The sequence below is a fragment of the Sodiomyces alkalinus genome, assembly GCF_003711515.1.
Source record: "Sodiomyces alkalinus F11 unplaced genomic scaffold SODALscaffold_4, whole genome shotgun sequence".
Lineage (NCBI taxonomy): Eukaryota > Fungi > Ascomycota > Sordariomycetes > Glomerellales > Plectosphaerellaceae > Sodiomyces > Sodiomyces alkalinus.
Genome location: NW_021167082.1, coordinates 1,414,381 through 1,435,896, shown reverse-complemented (window position 1 = coordinate 1,435,896; position 21,516 = coordinate 1,414,381). Strand labels below are relative to the sequence as shown.

The 21,516-nt window shown below is 56.3% G+C and overlaps 10 protein-coding genes across 10 annotated transcripts in view; 6 read left to right on the top strand and 4 right to left on the bottom strand.

Moving 5' to 3' along the window:
- The first annotated feature begins 431 nt into the window (after positions 1–431).
- SODALDRAFT_156123 (hypothetical protein) lies at positions 432–2,862 on the top strand. The gene is made up of 5 exons (XM_028606899.1): positions 432–439; positions 589–720; positions 940–987; positions 1,587–1,741; positions 1,820–2,862. Exons 2-5 carry the CDS (start codon positions 718–720, stop codon positions 2,709–2,711), a joined length of 1,098 nt encoding a protein of 365 aa, XP_028467087.1. The 5' UTR covers positions 432–439; positions 589–717; the 3' UTR covers positions 2,712–2,862.
- A 113-nt stretch (positions 2,863–2,975) lies between these two features.
- On the bottom strand, positions 2,976–5,754 carry SODALDRAFT_332716 (hypothetical protein). Its single transcript, XM_028611788.1, has 2 exons — positions 4,248–5,754; positions 2,976–4,155 (listed from the first exon to the last, which is right to left on the bottom strand). The coding sequence occupies exons 1-2, from the start codon at positions 5,328–5,330 to the stop codon at positions 3,256–3,258; spliced, it is 1,983 nt and encodes a 660-aa protein (XP_028467086.1). The 5' UTR covers positions 5,331–5,754; the 3' UTR covers positions 2,976–3,255.
- Positions 5,755–6,093: 339 nt separating this feature from the next.
- On the top strand, positions 6,094–6,638 carry SODALDRAFT_323689 (DUF1754-domain-containing protein; the record flags this gene model as incomplete). Its single annotated transcript, XM_028609823.1, has 2 exons — positions 6,094–6,414; positions 6,504–6,638. The coding sequence occupies 2 exons, from the start codon at positions 6,094–6,096 to the stop codon at positions 6,636–6,638; spliced, it is 456 nt and encodes a 151-aa protein (XP_028467085.1).
- Positions 6,639–7,532: 894 nt separating this feature from the next.
- SODALDRAFT_350454 (hypothetical protein) lies at positions 7,533–9,539 on the bottom strand. Its single transcript, XM_028613478.1, has 2 exons — positions 8,290–9,539; positions 7,533–7,861 (listed from the first exon to the last, which is right to left on the bottom strand). Exons 1-2 carry the CDS (start codon positions 9,224–9,226, stop codon positions 7,560–7,562), a joined length of 1,239 nt encoding a protein of 412 aa, XP_028467084.1. The 5' UTR covers positions 9,227–9,539; the 3' UTR covers positions 7,533–7,559.
- Positions 9,425–10,641, bottom strand: SODALDRAFT_359155 (hypothetical protein; the record flags this gene model as incomplete). Its single annotated transcript, XM_028614157.1, has 4 exons — positions 9,425–9,488; positions 9,596–9,644; positions 10,025–10,332; positions 10,430–10,641. The coding sequence occupies 4 exons, from the start codon at positions 10,639–10,641 to the stop codon at positions 9,425–9,427; spliced, it is 633 nt and encodes a 210-aa protein (XP_028467083.1).
- Positions 10,642–10,929: 288 nt separating this feature from the next.
- On the top strand, positions 10,930–14,668 carry SODALDRAFT_350453 (hypothetical protein). Its single transcript, XM_028613477.1, has 2 exons — positions 10,930–12,024; positions 12,119–14,668. Exons 1-2 carry the CDS (start codon positions 11,289–11,291, stop codon positions 14,356–14,358), a joined length of 2,976 nt encoding a protein of 991 aa, XP_028467082.1. The 5' UTR covers positions 10,930–11,288; the 3' UTR covers positions 14,359–14,668.
- Positions 14,289–16,888, bottom strand: SODALDRAFT_344224 (ORC2-domain-containing protein). Its single transcript, XM_028613152.1, has 2 exons — positions 14,869–16,888; positions 14,289–14,778 (listed from the first exon to the last, which is right to left on the bottom strand). The coding sequence occupies exons 1-2, from the start codon at positions 16,770–16,772 to the stop codon at positions 14,664–14,666; spliced, it is 2,019 nt and encodes a 672-aa protein (XP_028467081.1). The 5' UTR covers positions 16,773–16,888; the 3' UTR covers positions 14,289–14,663.
- A 388-nt stretch (positions 16,889–17,276) lies between these two features.
- On the top strand, positions 17,277–18,061 carry SODALDRAFT_275477 (HAD-superfamily phosphatase; the record flags this gene model as incomplete). Its single annotated transcript, XM_028607981.1, has 3 exons — positions 17,277–17,495; positions 17,574–17,912; positions 17,978–18,061. 3 exons carry the CDS (start codon positions 17,277–17,279, stop codon positions 18,059–18,061), a joined length of 642 nt encoding a protein of 213 aa, XP_028467080.1.
- Positions 18,062–18,616: 555 nt separating this feature from the next.
- Positions 18,617–20,150, top strand: SODALDRAFT_323684 (hypothetical protein; the record flags this gene model as incomplete). The annotated part of the gene is made up of 3 exons (XM_028609822.1): positions 18,617–18,809; positions 18,903–18,986; positions 19,069–20,150. 3 exons carry the CDS (start codon positions 18,617–18,619, stop codon positions 20,148–20,150), a joined length of 1,359 nt encoding a protein of 452 aa, XP_028467079.1.
- Positions 20,151–21,114: 964 nt separating this feature from the next.
- Positions 21,115–21,516, top strand: part of SODALDRAFT_359150 (hypothetical protein) — a gene marked incomplete at both ends in the record, with an annotated part of 628 nt that continues 226 nt past the window's right edge. Inside the window, one exon of the mRNA XM_028614156.1 lies at positions 21,115–21,513. Coding sequence (XP_028467078.1) covers positions 21,115–21,513 — 399 coding nt within the window. The remainder of the gene's footprint in view (positions 21,514–21,516) is intronic.

Below are 21,516 nucleotides of genomic sequence, written 5' to 3'. Positions count from 1 at the left end.
CCCAGACACCGGATGCAGGGGAGCGGGGGAGCGGGGTTCTACCACACCACCGAAGCTACACTGCAGTATCCACCTTCAGTGACGGTCTGTTGCATCAGAACATTTTTCAACTCGGCAGCTGCGATGGACGAGGGTACCTGTCTGAGATAGGGATGTACTCAAGTCGGGCGGCCACTTCACGGGGTTCGCACACTAAGGTAAGGTACCTAAGGAGCCATTACATCTTATGTACGATGTACCTACCTACTATCCATCGCATCGACCATGTATTCGGACGCGACAGATGGTGGTAGAAGGGGCCATCGTCACTCCATCGGGACGCTCTTTCTCCAATTCTCCGTTATCTCGTCGACCTAGTCCGACCCATTGGCCTACCTTATGTACCTTGGTTCTGGAGGACCACGGATACCTTACCTTATTAGTCCCTCATACGCGCCAGGTACAACACGCTCCCGCTACATAAAGCCCGTCATCGTCCCTACCATCCCGTCCTCGTTAGTCTGAACTTTGTCTCCTCCTCTCTCCTCCAAGATCATCTCACCTCTGACCTGTACCTCTAACCCTCCCTCCACGCGAGTCCTATTAAAGTCCGAACCTCTCAACTCGCCAACTCCTCCTCCTCCTCCTCCTCTAGCTGCCAACAAGCTAGCAAAAGAGGACACCCCGTTGGCTTCTTTATCAAGTCGTTGAAGCAAAAACCACTCTTATCCTATCAAAATGGTACTGTCCGGCCGCTCCCTCCGTCCCCTTTCCACCCAGGTCTCTCGACGCTTCCATACCTCCACGGCCGCCCGTTCCTTGCGGACCCCCGTCCCTCGAGCCGCCGTTGCGTCCGGTCAACAACCAGCGCTTTTGGACCGCCGTCCTCGGCCTTCCCTGCCCACGTCTGGGCACGGCAGACTGCGCAATTCTGTTCGATGGCTAACCACTCGCGAAAAGGTCAAAGTTCTCGCTGTCCTCTACGACGGTGGCCAGCATGCCAAAGACGTAAGTGGATTCTTTGCGTTGTGTTCGGCGTTGTTTCATGCTTCAAAGTCGCCTGTTATTCTGCTCTCAAAGTCGTCCAAGTCCCCAGAGTGGAAAGAGACGCATGTCCTGTGCCATGGTCCTCGTCTTGAACCCTCTTGGGTGAATTGATGATGAGATGTTACGTCACGCCTTTCAAGGGCTGACGGGCCCTTCCCTCTTCCCAAGAGAAGTCTCTCCCCGTATCGCATAGACCATTGGGCCCGGCCGACCGCACCGTCTAGGTTTATCTTCACCCCAAATAATTGGTGTAAAGATGAAGATTGGACCGGTTGTGGTTGTCGTGAGGTTGTCTGGTTATGCTTGCGGTGGCTTTTGCGGGGCCCCAACAGGGGGGCCTCGGGGGCTCGGGAAATTTCCAAATGCCACACCGGTGCTGGAGATAGGTCGGCATCCCCACCCACCCAACGCCCCGGGCCCCAGTCGCTGCTAGCGACAGTGGCTTGTTGGCTACGTGCGGGGTGCATGTGGGACCGAGCTCTCTCAAAGCACTCTGAACATTTGAGCTTCATTGCCTTTGTGAATGTCTGTCGACTGACATCGGCTTGGGTTGCTTCTAGGTCCCGGAGCTTCTAGGAACCACCGAAAATGAGCTCGGCCTCCGGAAATGGCTCGAGGACCAAGGCCACACCCTTGTGACTACGTCGGATAAAGACGCAGAGGACTCTGTTTTCGACAGAGAACTCGTGGACGCCGAAGTCATCATCACCACACCGTACGTCTCCTCCTTTTTTTCTGTCCCGACGCTCGCTCAGTCTAGTTGAGCCCGGTGAACTGACTGGCTCGGGAACAGCTTCCACCCCGGTTATCTCACCGCCGAGCGATTGGCAAAGGCCAAGAACCTCAAGCTTGCCGTCACCGCCGGCATCGGCTCCGACCACGTCGACCTTAACGCGGCCAACAAGACCAATGGCGGCATCACCGTCGCCGAGGTGACGGGCTCCAATGTTGTTTCCGTCGCCGAGCACGTCGTCATGACCATCCTCCTCCTCGTGCGCAACTACAACCCCGCCCACGAGATGATCGAGCGCGGCGAGTGGGACGTTGCCGCCGCCGCTAAGCAGGAGTACGACCTCGAGGGCAAGGTCGTCGGTACCGTCGCCGTCGGCCGCATCGGCGAGCGTGTCCTCCGTCGCCTCAAGCCTTTCGACTGCAAGGAACTGCTCTACTACGATTACCAGCCTCTGAGCCCCGAGAAGGAGCAGGAGATTGGCTGCCGTCGCGTCGAGAGCCTCGAAGAGATGGTCGCCCAGTGCGACATTGTCACCATCAACTGCCCTCTGCACGAGTCCACATGGGGTCTCTTCAACAAGGATCTGATCTCCAAGATGAAGAAGGGCAGCTACCTCATCAACACGGCTCGCGGCGCCATCGTCGTCAAGGAGGATGTCGCCGAAGCCCTCAAGTCGGGTCACCTCGCCGGCTACGGTGGCGACGTCTGGTACCCCCAGCCCGCCCCCAAGGACCACGTCCTCCGCCACGCCAAGAACCCCTTCGGCGGCGGCAACGCCATGGTTCCTCACATGTCCGGAACCTCTCTCGACGCCCAGAAGCGCTATGCCGACGGTGTCAAGTCCATCCTGACCAGCTACTTCAGCGGCAAGATCGACTACCGCCCCGAGGACCTCATTGTCCACCAGGGTGACTACGCTACCAAGGCGTACGGCCAGCGGAACAAGGCGTAAACTGGGACTAGACAATGGGGATCTAGCATGGAAGAGTGTCGTTTCTTATGTCTGGTCACTCCAAAAGGGTAAAGTAAAGGGTCAAGGGGTTTAGCCGTCTTTTATTGCATCATGATAGTTCACTCGGCAGTTGTTTTCTTTTTTTTTTCTTCTCTTTTTTTTCTCGATTTTACCCATGACATGATGGAACGATCTATTGTAAGCGAAACGGAAATGCAAAGCAAGAGAGCCCAGACGTCGTGACGTCGTGATGATTATCATGCATAAAGTCGTTGCATTTCTAATGTAATTAATAATAGTCTATGAATTGTAGGCCGGCCCGAGTCTTTGTCGAAATAACTCTCCGACTAGTACTTCGTAGCAAGCTGGTTGCGTGTCTTGGGGTTCCTGTCAGAGACGACAATGGGAATACAAAAGCAAAAGCAATCCAGCCTCCCCAACGTCTTCCACGAGACGGGGAGAACGAAGCGAAAGCCAGCACTAGGCAACATGAAGACACCTCCCAACCACTCCAGCCTCAACCGCCCGGCCTTAAACCCCGGCCTCACCTCCGCCAGAACCTCCACCACGGCCTTTCCCGCTCGTTGATACCAGCGCCAAAGTCCCCACCACCGGGAAGCCCCCCCGCCCTCTCGCGCTTCACGACCTGGTCGCGGCCGCGGATGCGCCAAAAATAGACGGGGACGCCGGCAATGACAAAAAGAACGACGGTGACGGTCTGGAGGGGCTGGGCGAAGACGGCGCGCGAGAGGAGGAAGATGGAGACGCAGCAGAAGATGACGGGGGTGGTGATCCAGGTGCGGTAGGGGCGCTCGAGGGCGGGTTCCTTGACGCGGAGGACGATGAGGCCGAGGACGGTGAGGAAGTAGAAGGTGTAGCCGGCAACGCCGTAAAAAGTGATGAGGGTGGCGAACTCGCCGACGGCGACGTAGGCGGCGGTCAGGACGGCGTTGAGGAGGAGGGCGGCGATCGGGGTGTAGAAGAGGCCGGTTTCCGGGTCGGCCAGGAGGCGGCGGGCGAGGGAGGCGGCGCGGCCGCGGGAGCGCTGGAGGGGGAGGCGGGTGGAGAGGGTGGTGGCGGTGGTGGATGTGGGATGGTGGGAGGCGGGAGAGCGGAGGCCGAGGCGGCCGAAGAGGGAGGGGATGTAGCCTTCCTTGCCGGCGACGTAGATGAGGCGGGAGGAGGTGAAGGTGGAGGAGTTCAGGGCGCCGAAGCAGGAAGCGGACACGACGAGGGCGAAGACGAGGGAGCCGACGGGGCCGAAGACCTTGGCGCCGAACATGACGGCTATGGTGTTGGATGCGTAGACGGTGGTGAGGGGCAGGACGAGGAAGTAGGCCACGTTGGCGAGGACGTAGGAGATGATGACGAGAGGCATGGCGGTGTGGATGACGCGGGGGAGGTCCCGCGAGGGATTCCGGAACTCGCCTACCACGTAGTTGGTCTACATAAGTCAGTCCAAGGGTGAAATGGAAAAAGAAAAAAGGAAAAAAAAAAGAAGGGAGAGGAGGAAAAGAGGGGGGCAACAGAACTCACGTTATCCCAACCATCATAAGCCCAGAGACCGGCATATAGAGCAACGGCCCAGGCCGAGAGATCGGTGGACGTATCAGCGAACCAGTCGTTGTTCTTCCAGTCGGTGCTGGCGTCGCCATTAAAAGCATGGCCCGTGATGGCGACGACGACGCCCGTGACGGTAACGGCGATCAGGGCGACAAACTTGAGAAACATAAGCCAGTCGTTGACCTTGGTCCCGACCCTGGTGGAGACGCAGTTGAGGAAGGTGACGAGGATCAGGCCGACCAAGGCGACGGACTTGTTGACCCAGGGGTTAATCTCGCTCGCATCGGCGCCGTAGACGGCACGGACGAGGTACTCGCCCATGATGATGGCGATGATGGCGGCGCTGCCCGGCTTGAGGACGAGGACGGCGACCCAGGTGAAGAGGAAGCCGGCGAGCTCGCCCATGATCTTGGCGAGGTAGACCTGGGGCCCCCCGTTGAGGGGGATGGCGCCGCCGAGCTCGGCGTAGCTGGCGGCGCCGGTCCAGGCGAGGAGGCCGGCGATGACCCAGACGATCAGGGCGGCGCCGGGGGAGCCGACGTTGGCGCTGACCTGGCTGGGGCTGCTGAAGATGCCAGAGCCGATGATGAGGCCGATGATGAGGCTGAGGCCGTTGACGAAGGTGAGGGTCTTGTGTTTCTCGAGCGAGCCGCCGCCCGGGCCGCCGGCGGCGTGGTGGGCGGTCGATGACGAGAGGGGGGCTCCTCCCAGGGGGGCGTACCCTGCCCCCCCGGCGGTGGAGCTCAGGGGGAAGAGGTTGGGGGCGAAGTCGAAGGCGGAGGACACGGAGAAGGAGCGGGAGTGTCCTGGGGGACGGCCTACGCCGCGTGTTGCTGCTGCCGAGGAGGCGGCGGGGTTGGCTTCGTCGAAGGGGTCTTCATTGTCGAAGGAGAGCTTGCGGGAGGAGGAAAGGGAAGGGCGCGAGGAGGGAGCGGCGTGGTCGTCGTTGGAAGTGGTGTCGGGACCGTGAGAGGACGAGGCGAGGGAGGCGAGCTCGAGAGAGTCGCGGGTCTGGGCGAAAGAGGAAGAAGGGTGGTTATAGTATTGGGAAGGCATGGTCAAAGATGGCGCATTCCCTCCCCCCCTTTTCTTCTTTTTCTCTCTTTTTTCTTTTCTTTTCCCAGGCGCAAGTGTATAATTATATCCTTCCAAACAAAGTTTTCCAAATACCGGCGTTATCTCATGTTGCGGGGCATGCAAAATCCCTCCGAACCAGTCGTACTTTGGTCTTGGATGTGCGAGTTGGACTTGAAGCCTCGTAACGTTGATGGAACAAGTTTCGTTCGTAATGACAGGTTCGTGTCGTGTCGTGTCTATGCCGGATTGTTGGAAGAAAGTGAAGAGAAGAAATAAAGTCCCGCCAGATTGTATTAGGAATGTATTATGTTTGAAGTCTAGCAAACGAAGTAGAACAAAGGGGTTGATTGTACGCGAGTATGGGGTTAAGGTATGGAGGTGTCGTGTCAGGAGTTGTTTTATCGAAATCTCTTTGCGGTCAATCGTCACTGGTGCAGGTGCAGCAGTCAATGCCATATGGCAGGAACCTTTGTCCCACACCTCCTGGCGTCCATCCAGGTTGTCCCCCCTGACCCACAAAAGTCAATTGCCCATTGATCGGATTAATTTCGGATTGGCCGGCTACGTCACCCAGCATCATCGCAACCTTAGTCATCCTCTGGGACTTCCCACCCGAGCCGCAGTACCTTCGAGAACATAAACCAGTTGACCACACCACCACCTCAACCAGCGACAGCGACAGCGACAGCGACATTCACCCACCTTGAATTCGAATTACCCCTTCCATGGGTATACTCCGACCATGGTCTCGGACGAGTACGCATTCGTGGGCAGCGGCGGTCTCAAGCTAAAAGGCGCCAAAGTAACAAAGTCCAAGAAAAAGAAGAAGAAGAACAAGCAGTCCGACCTGGAAAAGAACCTCTCCACAGGGGAACCCACCTCCGCGTCTACCGCTCTCACCAGACGCAGCGCCTCAAAGGATCCAGGAAGCGACGAGAAGAAGGAAGAGGAGGATGCGACAAAGAGGAAAGAAGGTTCGGAGGAAGTAGAAGAGGAGGATGAGGCTGTCGGCCCGCGAAAGACCGAGGCGGAGAGGCGGTTTGAGGAGAGGAGACGCAAGAGGGTACGTATGAATATCATCAAAGCCCTTATTCCCTGGTTTTCTTTCCTTCGGAAATATCCGACGCAGGCTAACCCGGACGGAACCGCTAGCTCCTCGAACTCTCCGATTCTTCCACCAAGCGCCCGGAACTGCTCAAGACGCACAAGGAGCGGGTAGAGGAACTCAACACATACCTCTCCAAGTTGAGCGAACATCATGATATGCCCAAAATTGGTCCCGGTTGACGAGCTCAGCTCAGCCAGGCACGTCGGCAGCTGGATGTGCACGATTCTATGCGTGGTTCCCTGGCTTCGAGTCTTGCCGAGGCTCTTTTTCTCTCGTTTAGCGACAGGTGGCAAGTTGGCTGTGAAGAAGGGAGGGAGGGATAAAACGAGGCGTTGGTGGATCGGCGTCGGTGGTTTACTTACATACCCTCCGGTTTCATTGGGATAAATATTCTCCATTTTTGTCGTTCTCACAGGCGATATCCCCCTCCTTTTTTTTCTTCCCTTCCCTCCCATTAAGCTTCTCCTACGTGTGCACGCCACATTATTTCTCATATATTCAACAACTGGATAACGTGGTCTTGCGTTGGTATTCGACTCCCAACTACACGGGCGCCGATTAAGCTTACCTGCTTGCGCATCCATGCAGGAAGGCTCAGTACGTGCCCCAGAGGAAGTCTACGTGGTTCACTGGTACGCGGGAGCGGTTTCCTTTGAACCCCTCCATTCGTCTCCTGCTCATTATTTGGACCGACATCATAATATGTATGGGTTACATCATGACCTCTAGAGAGGGGAAGAATCCAGCATAGTAGAAGATCGGGTGTCAATTATATATATCCTGTCATATCATGGTCCTATGTATTCATCCATGTGATATCGTATGGTATACCACGACATTCCGATTCTATATCCTCCAGGCCGTAGCCACGTTTATATATGTACCCCATCCCAAGCCGTCGTCCCAGTCTTGTTGCCCGAAGAAATACGCTCTGAAATTGTGGCGAGCTTTTGCCCCCTAGCGAATGCAGCCTTTCTATTTTCCTTGACGCCATTGGTGAGATGTAAAGGAGTGGAAAAACAATGTCGTCATGTCGTGAGTCTTTTTTTTTTTTTTTTTTTGCTGATACAGTGGTCGCAAGTTGGTTGTTCATATCCCCTTTAAAGGAGTGCCATTCCGACCGCTACAACAGCCAGCCAAGTCAAAACGGTGTTCCGTGGCCGTGAGGCGTCGTCCTGGAGGTCGCCATCCGCCGTCTGGGCCGCGTCGGGGGCATCAGCCGAGGGCTCGACGCCCACGTACGAGGTGTGCGTGACCAGAACGAGGCCGCCGTCGGCGTCGGTCGATGTCATGGTGGTCACCACCTCGCTGCTTAAAGAAGGGCTCCTCGTCGTTCTCGGGGTGGTGGTAATCGTCGTCGGCGGTTCCGAGGGGCTGGGGCTTGTCTCCGGATCTTCTATGTCTGACGTTAGTGTTAGTGCATCGAATTAAAAGCTCGGAAGAAATCATGTGTGAAGAATGAAAGAGAAGAGAGGAAAATTCTCCGGATATCCCATTGCCTCTCGCCCGAGTATCAAAAAAAAAAGAAGAAAAAAAAGGAAAAAAAGGAAAATGATGGCAGGTCTTTCTGGGCCAGCTAAAAGCATGCAGGAATACAAAATTCGGCGACACTGCAGCGCCACAACAAGAGGCCATACATACGGGGCAGAGATTCAGTCGTTATCAGAGTAGTAGTAGCAGTACTAGTAGTAGTAGAGGGAGAGGGCGTAGAAGAGGGGAGCAATGGAGAAGTCTCGGACGTACGCGTCGTAATCGATGTAATAAAAGAGAAAGTGGGAGGAGGCTGAGGGGACGAAAAAGAGGTAGAAGGCACTTCCGACGGAGACGTACCGGGTTCAGAGGGCTCTGCTGATGTTGACACCGAGGTGGGCGAGGGTCCGGGTCCGGGATTGATCGAGGTAGGTGTGGTGGGTTCAGGTTCGTCGTCGTCGTCGTCGTCGTCGTCGGCATCCGAGGATACTGGTGGTGGTGGCGGAGGCGGCTGGGGAGAAACAGACGTGGGAGGAGGAGGAGGAGGAGGAGGAGGAGAAGGAGGAGGGGGAGGAGAAGGAGGAGGAGGAGCAGGTGTGGAAGTGGTGCCCGGTGTGGACGGAGGCTGTGGGGGGGTGGTAGGGGAGTCGTCGTCTGTGGGGGACGGAGAAATGGGCTCCTCGGACGTCGGAGCGACGACGGGAGGATCAGAGTCCGGGCCCGTAGGTGACGGGATAGGGGATGGGGAAGAGATGTCGGACACAGGGTCCGTCTCGTTGCCACTGCCGCCGGCATCTTGCCGCTTGGCTAGCTGGGCGATGCCCGTGGCTAGGTCTGGGTCATGGGCAGCAACAGCAGAAAGAGCATCCTCGTCCGAAGGGTAGACCCCATCCCGGAACCTCTCGGGGAAGTAGGCGTGTAGCAACCTGTGCAGCAGATTGTGCTGGCATGATCCCATCGGTGGCCGGGCATCGGCCCCGACTTGTTGGACACCAGGCCGGCCATCATGAGTGCTTGTGCTTGTGCTTGTGCTTATGCTTGTGTATGAGGGCAGGACGGCGGATGTGAGGCCAAAGGCCAAAAGGAAGCAGACCAAGAACGCAGCGACGAAGCGACAGGCCGATTTCATCCTTGCGGCAGTGGATTTCCGGGGCGAAACCGAGTATTCGAGATCCGAATCTAACCGGGTGGTGTTCGTGGTGTCATCAATCAACAGAGCCCTCTTCTCATCGGTCGCTCCGGTTGTGAGACCCTCCTCTAGATGAGGGCTCTCGTGGTGGGAAGTTCGAGGAGCCATGGTGAGCAGGCTAAGGGAAGAGAACCGAGTCGGTAAAGAGATGGGGCTCTGGTGTTTTTAATGAAACGAAAAAAAAAGAAAACAATAAATTAAAAGCTGGGAGAATGCCGGAGGGAAGTCTCCAAAGCCAAGAGATGGATGATCAGGGAGGACGCAAACGGAACGAAAAGGCGACAAGCGACTAACGTCGGTGTTGCATCATATGGTCGTGTTCAGGATGGAGCAACAGGACAAGCGACAAGGGGACGACGCAGTAGTTCCACTGTGACGGTGAAATGCTTGGGTAATAAGATGAGGAGAAGGGGGGAAGTAGAAGAAGCATGGAGGGTGAAGCAGGATAAAAAGAGGTCCAAATCCGATGCTGCTCACTAGATTTCGATGATCAGGCCCAGACCAGGAGAGCAGGGGGCGGGCCCGACTGCTTGGGAAAGTAGTGCGAGGTACCTAACTTACTGCTCCGAAGCGTAAGGTACAGATACGAGTTGTGTAGATGTAGGGGTACATTATACTAGTTACCAGGCAGCACGCTTTACACGTGTAAGAAGTAGACATACTTTGTAGATGGGAGATCCACCGATTACGTACATACCTTACCTACCTTAGTACCTCAGCCTAAGGTTAAGGTACCTTACTGTAATACGGGCCAGCTTTTGCTTTTGCTTAGACCGAGAAGTGGCCCCCGCGCCCATTATCGTGGAACTCCTTTAGTTTCTCTCGACGGCGGGAATTAGTTGGCCCTTACGGATACGAATAATACAATAATACATCATCATCGCAAGACGCCAGCGGCATGCACACAAATAATGGACAAAAGACAACATCTTGGCAAAGCAGTCTTGTCTTGAGGCCCTTTCAAACCCAACAGAAAGGTTAAGAGGCTGAGAGGCTGAGAGGCTGAGAGGCTGAGAGGCTGAAACGGTGGCTGGGGGTCACACCGCCGCGGGACGCTCGTAGCCAATCGTGCACGGTTCGGATGGTAAACCGGCCGCATGAAATCGATACGATGATGCAAGAATCTCAGCTCAGCAGGGAAGGACGAACCAAGCCGGACTAAGACAACGCCGAACGCGACGCCGACCACGTTAGTGCTTCGTATCGTTTCTTTGCTTTGCACAGCTTGCACAGAGTGACTACGTTGTATTCGTAATTAATATGAATTATGCTCTTCGTCAACCGTCGCGCTTAATCGGAAATCCCACCAACTAAATCTTCAGACGACCCACGACCCCTGCAGCACCCGAGGGTCCGGGTGCTTTCCGAGTTGTCTTGATAAGCGGGATGTTTCTTCTGACGGATTTGTTGGTTTCTTCCAAGAGGCAAACCAAATAGCGTGCAGCGTACAGAGTACGGAGTAGAAAGAAGAGGTTGGGTGGGTGCTGGGTGTTTGCAAGCGGAAACGTTTTAAGCGACGTCATGTCCACAGCTACCTACACGTGTATATCCGAATATGGTTTGGTGGCCCGCTTTGCAAATGGGCCCGCTGCTAAGGAGTAGGTATTACCTACGGAGTACGTGGCAGAGTGATGACAACGGCGGCATGGGGTGAGGTGATTAATAAGGTACCTAAGGTACCTAATAGCTAACTTGCACACTTAGCTTATGTCATCAACCTTGTGTACCTGTGTTTCTAATGTTAACGATCCACAATATCCTTTCGATAAGGCCCAATCCTTATCATCGTGGCCTCGACTTACGAAGGAAGAGTAAGGTACCTTACCCTTTGCCTTCCAGTGGAGGACAGCATGTGATGGGAGGTAACTGGAAGGTACCTTACGTTGTATTGCCAATTCACATTCTTCGTAACCACCTCACGAACCTTCGACTCCTCCTCTTTTCCTACCTTTACCACGACAACTCTTCAATACCGATAATATACCCTCATACGTATACCACGACCACGACAATGACCTGATGACGCGTGGCTCGGTCGCCTCCCTTCTCTCCTTACCAACAATCCGACAACTCGCATGTAACAGCCGGCTTCTTTCAACCACACCGATCCAACCCTCTCTCGACTCCTGCTTCCGCCCTCGTCATCTTTCATGAATGCCAGCTTCGAATCATGCCCAGTCACCTGAATCCCGAACCCGTGCGCGATCCTGGTCACGGTTCCGGTCACGGTTCCGGTCACGGTTCCGGTCACGGTTCCGGTTCCGGTCCTGAGACGGATGACGTTGGCGAGCTGAGGCCCCTGAGCCGGTCACCACATCCGTACCACCACCTCAATCGCGACTTGGCCTACGCCGCGCATCGTCTCACCGTCTACCGGTCCACATCCACCCCGGAAGCTACATCGAACACAACCAGCACATCCACCTCACACACCACCTTCGACCCGACAGAGACAGAGACAGATGTTACGACGGCACTACTAAAGACGGGCGGGAGCGGCGACCTTCTCGCATCATCCTTCCCTTCGTTTGCGAAAGAATCTACCCCTTCTAGCGGCAGCGGTACCGAAGCCGACGATGAACACTTCTTGAAGGGTCTCCCCGCCCCCAAGGTACGCCTGCGTAAGGGTCTGCGCGGCCGGAGCGAGCCTCTGTCGGGGACTTCGTCGCCCACGTACTCGCCAGCACCTGCACCTCTAGAACCCGAGCCCGGCCCGCCTATACCCCCGGGCGAAGGTCGGCAGGATGAGCGGCGGCAAGCCAGGAACAGTGTCTGGGAGAAGCACAGCTATCGCCGGTTCAAAGAGCTGATGCGCCGCGTGGCGGAGTTTGCCATCACCGCGACCTTGTTTCTGATGCTGTGGTCGAACCACGCCGTTAACCCCTTCCTCACGGCGTGGAGTGCAGGTGAGCACCTCCACCTTGTTCCAAGCGGGGGGGGGGTGGGCTTTTTAGTCCCTTCGTCCGGACTCCCCGTGCTGATTTATATATAATATTGCAGAACTGCGTCTCGTCGCCGCCTTGATCGCGTCGCTGATGCTCCTTTACCCCCTCCGCCTCATTGCGTGGACTTACCGACACCGCCAACCTTCCAAACAGCTACCCATAACCATCCCTACCGTCTTCGACCCAGCACCGATTATCTACCCACCCTCCGTGACGATGTTGGTGACTTTCCTCATATCGGTCGACAACTCGGCCGTCATTCTACCGAACCTCATTCTCAGCATTAGCTCCATTCCCAAGCTGCTGATCCCGACTGCTCGTTCCTACGAGCTTATTAATACGGTCCATTGGGCCATGTCGTGTCTACCCCTGTACTTGACTTCATCCCAGCCAAAGGCGTTCATGGCACTGTCACTGGCGCAGGCGCAGCAGGCGCAGGTGCAGCCCCAATACGCGCCATCATCCCCTACAGGGCAACCGGCCTTGACCCCCGAGATGGCTGTTCTTCTGTATCCCCTCCACCAATCTCTCCTGGCTGTTTTGCACTACCTAACCATGACGAGTCTGCTCCCCGCAGAGCTTCAACTGCTTTCCATTGGCCTCATAAACCTCCTGCTCCTCACATATTCCCCTCAAGCTGTCATCTTGCGGGTTCTGCTCTGGATCGGAGGCGTTTCCGTCCTCGTGTTCTGCGGGCCGGTCATACGATGGGGCATCGCCTTGGCTAGGGTCCCAAGGATGCGCTTCCAGAAGGCCATGCCTATGACTAGGAAATCATGGTTCGCCCTGGTCAGAGAGGCGCTTACTCTTCGACGATCGAGGAGCGGGTCCTTGAGGTCCTTTGCCGACGACAGCGCTTCGGAAACCAGGGACTCCGAAGACGAAGCCGCCGCCCACGGGGCCTTCTCCCGACCGTCGAGGGTGCGCACTTTCGGCCCTGACCGGATCATTCGAACCCCGGATGACGCGTTTGGCAGCTCCTCTGCCGTGAAGACCAACGGGCCCTCTTCCCCCGACGGATCGTTCCTCGCCAGGACAAGTACGTTCCCGCGTGCCGCCGTCAGCCGACCCAGACGATCCACGACGCAGACCTTCTCGGGTAGGCAGAAACGGAAGCCGTCCATCAGCGTGCGCTCTTTTTTCAAGTTCACCGAGACGGAGGCAAAAGTCAGGAAGTGGTTGTACTCCGCCTACGTGCATCTTGCCATGGTCGTCATCGTCCTCAAACTGGTCCGGGAATCCATCGGTCGCTATGCCTTGAATGGCCGTGAGCCGATCGGCTGGGCGTTGGGGTACCTGTTTGGCAATCTCCCTTGGTTCCGCTTCCGCGTCGTGAGAGCCAACTTGGAGCGCTGGATCTGCCTCCCGGACAACCACGGGGACCTCGGCGCCGAGACGTGCCCGCTGGGGTGGGTCCAGCACATCCGGACCGCCGACTTGGGGGAGGCCAACACCAGGCTGCTCATCAGCGTCTATTGGCTTACCGTCATCGTCTCCGGCCTGGTCGTGGTGGTGCGTCTGGACCCCAAGTACGAGGTGGACACGAGGCGCAAGGTGTTCCACTTCATGATGGTCGCCATGCTTCTCCCGGCCACCTACGTCGATCCCGTCTTCGCCGCCTTGGCGCTCTCCTTCGCCCTCGCCGTCTTCCTCGTCCTCGACCTGCTCCGCGCGAGCCAGCTGCCCCCGCTCTCGCGGCCCATTGCGGCCTTCCTCACCCCGTACGTCGACGGCCGCGACTACAAGGGTCCCGTCGTGATTTCGCACATCTTCCTCCTCATCGGCTGCGCCATCCCGCTGTGGCTCACCCTCGGCGCGCTGCCTCGAACGGGGCGGGCCAGGACCGGGGTCGATTCGGGCGGCGGCGGCGGCGGCGGCTACGACCACGAAAACGGCGGGTACGACGACGACCCCCTCGCGGGTTGGGACGTGGCGGGACGCGAGGTGAGCATGGTGTCGGGCGTCATCTGCGTCGGGCTCGGCGACGCGGCCGCCTCGCTGATCGGCCGCCGCTACGGCCACCGGAAGTGGCTGTGGGGCGGGGGGAAGAGCCTCGAGGGCAGTGCGGCCTTTGCCGTGGCTGTGTTTGCGGGCCTGATGGCGGCTACGGCCTGGTTGCGCGTCGGCGGATGGGCCGTGTCTCCCGGGCAGGAGGTCGCGTGGCCGGCTGCTGCGCGCAATGCGGGCCTGTGCGCTGGGATGGCGAGCTTGACGGAGACGGTGCTGACGGGCGGGAATGATAATGTGATTGTGCCTATTGTTCTGTGGACGTGCGTTAAAAGTTTGGGGGTTTAGTCGATTACGGTCTTTGGCCTTGGGCTTCGGGCGACCTGACTGGAAAGGGGACTTTTATTTCTTCTCGGTCAACGACACCGAACGGCGTTTGGGGGGGTCGGTGGATTTCTTTACTGTCTTCTTGGCCACTTCTTGGAGCTATGGGAAAGCTGACTATAAAGCATGGATGGACATTTTGATGATATAATTAATTCAAGGTCGCAAATATGTAGCCGGTCCGAAGCATCATCAGCCAGGGAGCAATCTGGCTCCACGGGAACCTCACCAACAGTCTAGTCCTTTTGTTGTTCGTTTATCTTCCGGCATCAAGTCATCAGTTCTTCTAATATGGCCTCCAGCTCCTCCCTACGCAAGGGAACGCTGAGAAGCTCCGTGCCGATGGCATCTTTCTTGCTCGTGATGATCTGGTGGTCATGGAATCTGGACTGAATGTTAGAGAAACGGAAGAAAAGATAAAGGGGAAAAAAGGGAGAGAGAGAGACAGAGGAAAAAGGGAGGGGAAAAACACACTCTTTCAGCAAAGTCCGGAACGCCATCTCAGAACTGCAAATAAACTCCTCAACAGCCTTGTTATACAGCATCCTGTACTCCACGCCCGGGTTCTCCGCATCGCTGCCGCGCAAGTGGGCGGAAGAAGAGGAAGAAGCGTTCCCACCATCCCCGCCCCCGCCATCGTCATCCATGGCGAGCAGCACCTCGGTAACGAGTAAGCGGAACAAGCTCTTCGCGTTCTCGGGCAGGCTGCGCAGCACGAAGACGACGCCGACTTTCCCGTTGACGGCGCGGGCGCGGCGGCCCAGCAGGTCGTGGACGTCGTCGACGGGGTCGAGCTCGACGTCCAGCGGGCGGAGGGTGGTGGCGTCGTGGAAGAGGAAGTTGAAGGCGGCGCGGCGGGCGGCGTCCCATAGGAGCGGGAAGTCGGGGGTGTCGACGGTGCAGACCAGGCGGACGGACGGGTGGGAGGCGAGGTGGGCGAGGGCGTGTTGGATGGCGGGGCGGCGGAGGGGGGGTGCGTCCATGGAGTTTACTAGGAGGGTGAGGGTCGTACGGGTTGCGGTGAGGCGGGCGGTGAGGGCGTGGAGGAGGGCGTGGGGTTGGGCGGGGAGCTTCACGGCCGATGATGGGGGGATGGCGGTGGCGGTGGTGGCGGCAGTGGCGGTGGCGGCGTCCGGGTCGGTGGTAGCGGTGGAGGCGGATTCTGGGTCTGGATCGATGGCGGCGGCTATGGTGATGAGGAGGTCGCGGAGGGCGAGGGAGCGGACGTAGCCGTTGACGATGACGAGTTTGTGCCGGTCCCGGTCCCGGTCGCGGTGGTGGATGGACGAAGCGTGGATGTGCTCGGCGAATCGGGTGAGGAGGGCGCGCTTGGAGCCTTGGCCGTAGAGGCAGAGGCTGAAGCCCTGGGAGAGCTCGAAGGACCACTGGGGAAAGGAGGCCTCGTGGAGGGACTGGAGGAAGGTGAGGTCGTCCTCGTGGTGGTCGCGGTGGGTCCGTAGCAGCGAGAAGTACTCCTCGTGGGTCAGCAGGTCGAGAGAGGCCAAGGTGTTGTTGGATGTTCTGGGGCGGCCGGGCTTATTGTGCAAGAAGTATAGCTCGTGGGGCGGGAGGTCGCGCGGCGGAGTCGGTGATCGGGCCTTGGGCTTCCTACCGCGGCGCGACGGCGTTTTGGAAGGAGTTTGGGCTTCCGCGACATCTCCCTCGTTTTGATCCTCGTCCTCGTTTTCGTCGTCGTCGTCGTCGTCGCTCGACTCGTAAATTTCTCGCACGAGACCGTCTTCGTTTTCGTCGTCGCTCACGTCGTCTCTGACAGCTCGCTCAATGAGGGCCCTTGCACTTTTACGCTTGGCAGATCGGTCGACGGCCGCTCTTTTCCGCGGAGTGAAGGCATTGGGGCCTGTGGCCTTGGAAGGTGTTTCGAATCGGGGTTGTTGCAGCTTGGATGGCGTCGCGGTAAGGTTGGCTGCGGGTGTCGGCACGTCCTTGTTCTTTGGTGGCCTGCCTCGTTTCCTCTTGGGCGTCTCTACTACTGATGCAGTGGTGGATGCAGTGGTGGAAGCAATAGTTTCTGCAGAGTTGCTAACATTTCCATTGGCTGTACGACCCGGGACAGCTGCAGCAGAGACTGCCGATACTGTGCTCGTGGTCGTGCTCGTATTTTTTGGTGGCCTCCCTCGTTTCCTCTTGGGTGTCTCGGTGACGGGAGGAGGCTCTGACACGGTAACCGAGTCATCTTCCTCTGGTACATCGTATAAATCCCCTTGGAAACTCGGGGCCCGGGCTGAGGTGCGTTTCCTTTTGGAAGGAGTATCTGGTTCTGTCTCTTCGGCGTCTTCGTGATCGCGAGCTCGTTTCCGTCGGGACTGAGGACTTGGAGACTCGGTAGTCTCTTCAGTGTCGGATTTCCGGCGTGCCATATTGGAGATGTGGCAGTAAGACTGACAAGAAGCTGATTCTCTAGAGAAGACTCGTCTAGTTGTGGAGGATGTGGTTATGTGGTTCGAGAGACGCCGGCTCAAGTTGAGTAAGGGAGGTGGTTTAAGGTAGTTGATTAGGACGCGGGAGACGCGACAAGTCAAATTCCTAGAACTGATTCGGTACGTACCTCAGTTTTTACAGAGTACCTCCTACAAGTACCTAGTCCGTACCTGGTGAGACGTGAGACGGTCCGAGCACAGGCGCCGTTGTTTTTGAAGTTGTGATAGCTCAATTGCCGCCATAGACGCCAGTAAACGCCAATAACCGCGATAACCGCGTGGTCACTGTTCTCCTTCTCACCAACATCAACGCAGTCCCAAAGACCGACCCGTAACTAAACATCATATTACCTTGATCTCTTTTCATCATTTCGTCTCAACTTTTGTCATGTTTCTAATGCCTTCTTGGAGTCCTTCCAGAATTTGACCTGATCTTTCTGTAAAATGAACCTCAACCTGTCAGGGACTCTGAACATCTTCAAACTCATCGCTCGACCTTCCTTGTGCCTCCCTCATCACACCGTCTCAACCTTCAATGATCTTCCCATTCCCCTGAACAAAGCCTTTGAGGGCCATAGAAAAGCAGACATTAGGGCGGTCGTGCTAGATAAAGATGACTGCTTTGCGAAGCCACACACAAACGAAGTGCATCATCCTTACGAGGTAATCGTCTGAACGTCTCCAAAAGTGCTTGTGATCTTGGTGGAAACGTAACTTACAGTGCTGACGACATGCAAAAAGGAACGCTTCGAAGAGCTCAAAGCAGCTTACCCGGGCCGTCGTCTGTTGATCGTGTCCAACACCGCCGGGGCGACGAGCTACGACAGGTCCCTCGCTCTCGCGCAGGAGCTTGAAAAGGCCACCGGGTTACCCGTCCTGTCTCACGCCACCAAGAAGCCGGGCTGCGGGTCGGACATCATGGACTACTTCAAGCAGTATCCGGAGACGGGTGTGTCGCACCCCTCGCAAGTTGCGGTTGTGGGCGATCGACTGGCCACCGACATGATGATGGCCAACATGATGGGGAGCTGGGGCTTCTGGGTGAAGGACGGTGTGGTTGCGCCGAATGAGAAGAGTGTTGTGAGTATAGTGGCCCTTCAGCCTCCTTTCTGCTCCACGCTATATCATGCTGATTGGAATACTAGTTGTCAAGGTTAGAGTGGAGGGTGGCCGCGTTCCTGGCGGCTCGGAATTGTCATCCGCAGGATCCCAGGAGTCCGTTCGAATAATCCATCCACTCACCTCTGTACTACTTGCTATTTATTTGTGTGTGTTAGTGGTGGAGAAGGATCACGCGCCTGCCGGCAGAAGATCAGCTTTCATGATTTGCCTCTTTTTTCTTTTCTTTTCCTCTTCTATTGGGAAAGTCCTCTTCACCATTGTTTGTTTTCATACCACCTATTGTTTCCTTTCCTCGCTCTTCCACCCTATTGTGACCAACTTCATTCACCCAGATCATCTACACAATAGATGAGAATGTACCTCGACCTCCTATGCCTCTCCTATCTCTCGTACGTCCCAGACACTCTCACGGCACTATATCACCTGCTTCGCTTCAGGCCCTTGCCCTGATTCACGACAACCCGGCGTCTATAAATCCGACCTTACATAGGAGAGCTGTTCTCCTCTTGAGAACCCAACACCTGCAGCTCATTTCTGCTACATCCATCCACAAGGACTTCGCCTTCAGTCGCTGAACAGCTGCACCGATTCTTCTTTACCCACTTCGTCTTCTGCCAACAGCTTATCTTTTCTCTATCTCACCACTCCCAACCTTTCCTACCATGGGAGGCAAACACTGGTCCCTCCAAGAGGAAGAGGTCTTCTGGACCTGCGTGGTGCCTCGGTCCTCCAAGCGGATCGTTCGCGACCCATGCGTTCCCGAGATGAGCTGGGACAAGCTCGTCGGCGTCATGGAAGCCGAGATGGCCGCCAGAAACATTCCTCCTCGGAGACAGTATACTGGTCTCAGTCTCTGTACGACTTGATTTCCGCTGCTAAACTCGGCCATTCCCCCCCCCCTTCTCTCCCGTCTCTCCCGTCTCTCCTTACTGATTCGGTGTTCCATAGTCGAGCACTTCTTTCTGAACATCGACCAGCGCCACTTCTCCCCCAATGCGCGTCGCTTTGCGCAACGCTATCTGCGACAGCGTGGTGAGTCAGCACTGCTTCGGGCTGGATGCCGCGATGGTGAAGCCTCGCCAGAAGGGACATTTTATAGCTAACTCGGCTCAAGATGTTGCTGCACAGAAGGAGAAGAACATGAACGAACAGAAAACCGGCCCCGAGGATGCGGATCCTGTTCTGGAGTCTGCCGCCGTCAGTGACAAGGAGCTTGCACTCGCCGTTGCACTCGCCGAAGAGGCGACGATCAATTCATCCCATCGCGTCGACCGAGTGACGCCAGCGCCAGGTCGTGAGGCGGCTTCTGCTGTCGCGCCCGAGACTCAGACTCCTGCTTCGAAGGTCATCCGTACTTCGGCCCGCGACAAAGAGAACCGTTACCTCCCCTTCCATCCGGTCAACCCTCGTGGCCGCGCTCCCGTGCAGAGACAGAGGGCCGACCTCGAGCCCTACCAGGAGTCATCTCAACGACGGGACGAAAGGCACGGACTTGCTCACCCGCATCTTGACCGAAACCATGCACATCGTGACAATTTGCAATACCTTGCCCGCCGTGTTATCGACCTCGACCATCCCTTTCACGCCCGCCGGGAGGACTGTGGCCCTTCATCCTGCCATGGCATCAGCCCGATGGACCACCGGAGAGTCGGTCCAGGCCATGTTTCTTACGTCTCTCCATATCCCGCCCCCCGGCCAGATGAGAGATACGAAATGAGTGGCGCTCTTCCCGCTCCTCCTACCCACGTGAACGAGCGTTGGCTTCCTCCCGTCAGCGAACTCCTCAGGATCGCCTCCCGTGCTCCTCTTCCCCCTCCTCATGAGAGATCCCTGAGCCCATCGCCGGAGACTCGACCCGTCGGTGGCCCATCGCACCGGGGGTACCCGACGCATCACCTCCCTCCACGGAGCGAGGAACAAATGCCGACGTCTCGCCACGTGTACCCCAGGCCCGGGGTTGCTTATTTCCCCCTTCATGCCAGGGCGGTTGGCCCCGTCCAGTTCCCCGAGGAGCAGTACTACCAGGCGCGCCAGGACCAGCGGGAAGACAGTACGGCGACGACGACGACGACCTACATGACGAGCGACGGGGGCATGGATGGTACGGACTATGATGGGTGCGATGACGAGCAGTCTTCGGTTTCGGATCCTTCTTCGTATGCGACTCCCGCGACTCACCCAAAGGATATATGCTGAGTAGTACTGTTCTCCCGACATGTCACGGCGGGGGTTTTTTCTTTTTTCTTTTTTCCCTTTCTTTGGCAACGGATACAGGACTGGAGCATAAACTAGCAGCTGAGCGGACGGTTCGGGGCTTTTGCTCCGTACCTTAGGGCCATCGGGGTCTTTCGGCTTATAGTCCCGGGACATCGTGTCGGCTTTTGGTCGGGCTACAGGGCCACAGAAGCTAATGACTCGCTCATGTATAGAGAGGCAGTAGTGGTGTTAGATCCCCTTATCCAGGCGTGATAAACATGTCAGACTTATAGAGTACCTTAATCCTATGTATCTATACTTATTTCCCTTTGTTTTTCCTAATAGTTAGATATCCCCGTGAAGTACCACGAACTTTACATACCTAGATAAATAAGGTACACACATAATTCCGCGTACCTTATTTGTGTTCTGACAAGCGGTATGTCGTACATGGAGGTACTTACGTGCCTTTTACACTCAAAATATTCCCTGTACTCTCTCGTGTTTCTGTACTCATGTTCATCATAAATCCGTGTGATTTCTTGCATGTCCTCACCGAGAACGGAGGACGGCTGACTAATTCGGTGAGACCATAAGCGCCACCATCTTCGCTTCCTCATGCCGATACGTTCAATTTACCTTCTTTTTATTCGTACAACGTTCTCAAGTGAAAACGATATAAGAGAGTTTCGAATGCTCTAAAACTATATTTCCCACCACACTTGTCGTGGTTTCTATGTTCTATTTTTACGCTCGAGCTAATAATGGATTTTCCCGTGTAAGGAAAAAAAGGGGAAAAAAGAAAAAGAAGAAAAAGAAGAAAAAGAAGAAAAAGAAGAAAAAGAAGAAAAAGAAGAAAAAGAAGAAAAAGAAGAAAAAGAAGAAAAAGAAGAAGAAGAAGAAAAAGAAGAAAAAGAAGAACAAGAAGAACAAGAAGAACAAGAAACACAGAGCAGACGACAAAATGTCTCGCAAGGCCACCTCAATCCCAAAGACAACGAGGAAAAGACTCCCCCTCTGCCCCCTCGAAGTCCCCATCTTCTCCCCCGCCGTCACCCTCCAATCCCAATGCCTCCCCATCGCCCGCATCGAACTCAAAGCCACGGCGTCCTACCCAGCCGGCGGCCTCACCCCGCCCCTCCGCGACGTCCAGTGCATTACATCCCTCACCACCTCCTCCTCGCCCTCTCCCTCTCCCTCTCCGCCGTCATCATTATCATCATCCTCATCATCTTACGGTTCCGGCCGCCCCTCCATCCGCGTCATGATCCGCCCGCGCGGGCCCCGTGACGGAGGACGAGAACGAGACTTCATCTATTCAGACGCCGAATTCCAAGCCATGCTCTCTTCCGTCGCGAACCTCGTT

Bases quoted from the DNA above. Each gene is read 5' to 3' on its own strand.
- SODALDRAFT_350453 (XM_028613477.1), top strand. From the start codon at position 11,289: ATGCCCAGTCACCTGAATCCCGAACCCGTGCGCGATCCTGGTCACGGT. The intron at 12,025-12,118 runs GTGAGCACCTCC...ATAATATTGCAG, and splicing joins CCTCACGGCGTGGAGTGCAG to AACTGCGTCTCGTCGCCGCC.
- SODALDRAFT_344224 (XM_028613152.1), bottom strand. From the start codon at position 16,772: ATGGCACGCCGGAAATCCGACACTGAAGAGACTACCGAGTCTCCAAGT. The intron at 14,779-14,868 runs GTGTGTTTTTCC...CATTCAGTCCAG, and splicing joins TTCCGGACTTTGCTGAAAGA to ATTCCATGACCACCAGATCA.
- SODALDRAFT_156123 (XM_028606899.1), top strand. The intron at 988-1,586 runs GTAAGTGGATTC...GGTTGCTTCTAG, and splicing joins GTGGCCAGCATGCCAAAGAC to GTCCCGGAGCTTCTAGGAAC. The intron at 1,742-1,819 runs GTACGTCTCCTC...GCTCGGGAACAG, and splicing joins GAAGTCATCATCACCACACC to CTTCCACCCCGGTTATCTCA.
- SODALDRAFT_332716 (XM_028611788.1), bottom strand. From the start codon at position 5,330: ATGCCTTCCCAATACTATAACCACCCTTCTTCCTCTTTCGCCCAGACC. The intron at 4,156-4,247 runs GTGAGTTCTGTT...TGACTTATGTAG, and splicing joins CTTATGATGGTTGGGATAAC to ACCAACTACGTGGTAGGCGA.
- SODALDRAFT_350454 (XM_028613478.1), bottom strand. From the start codon at position 9,226: ATGGCTCCTCGAACTTCCCACCACGAGAGCCCTCATCTAGAGGAGGGT. The intron at 7,862-8,289 runs GTACGTCTCCGT...CACTAACGTCAG, and splicing joins AGCAGAGCCCTCTGAACCCG to ACATAGAAGATCCGGAGACA.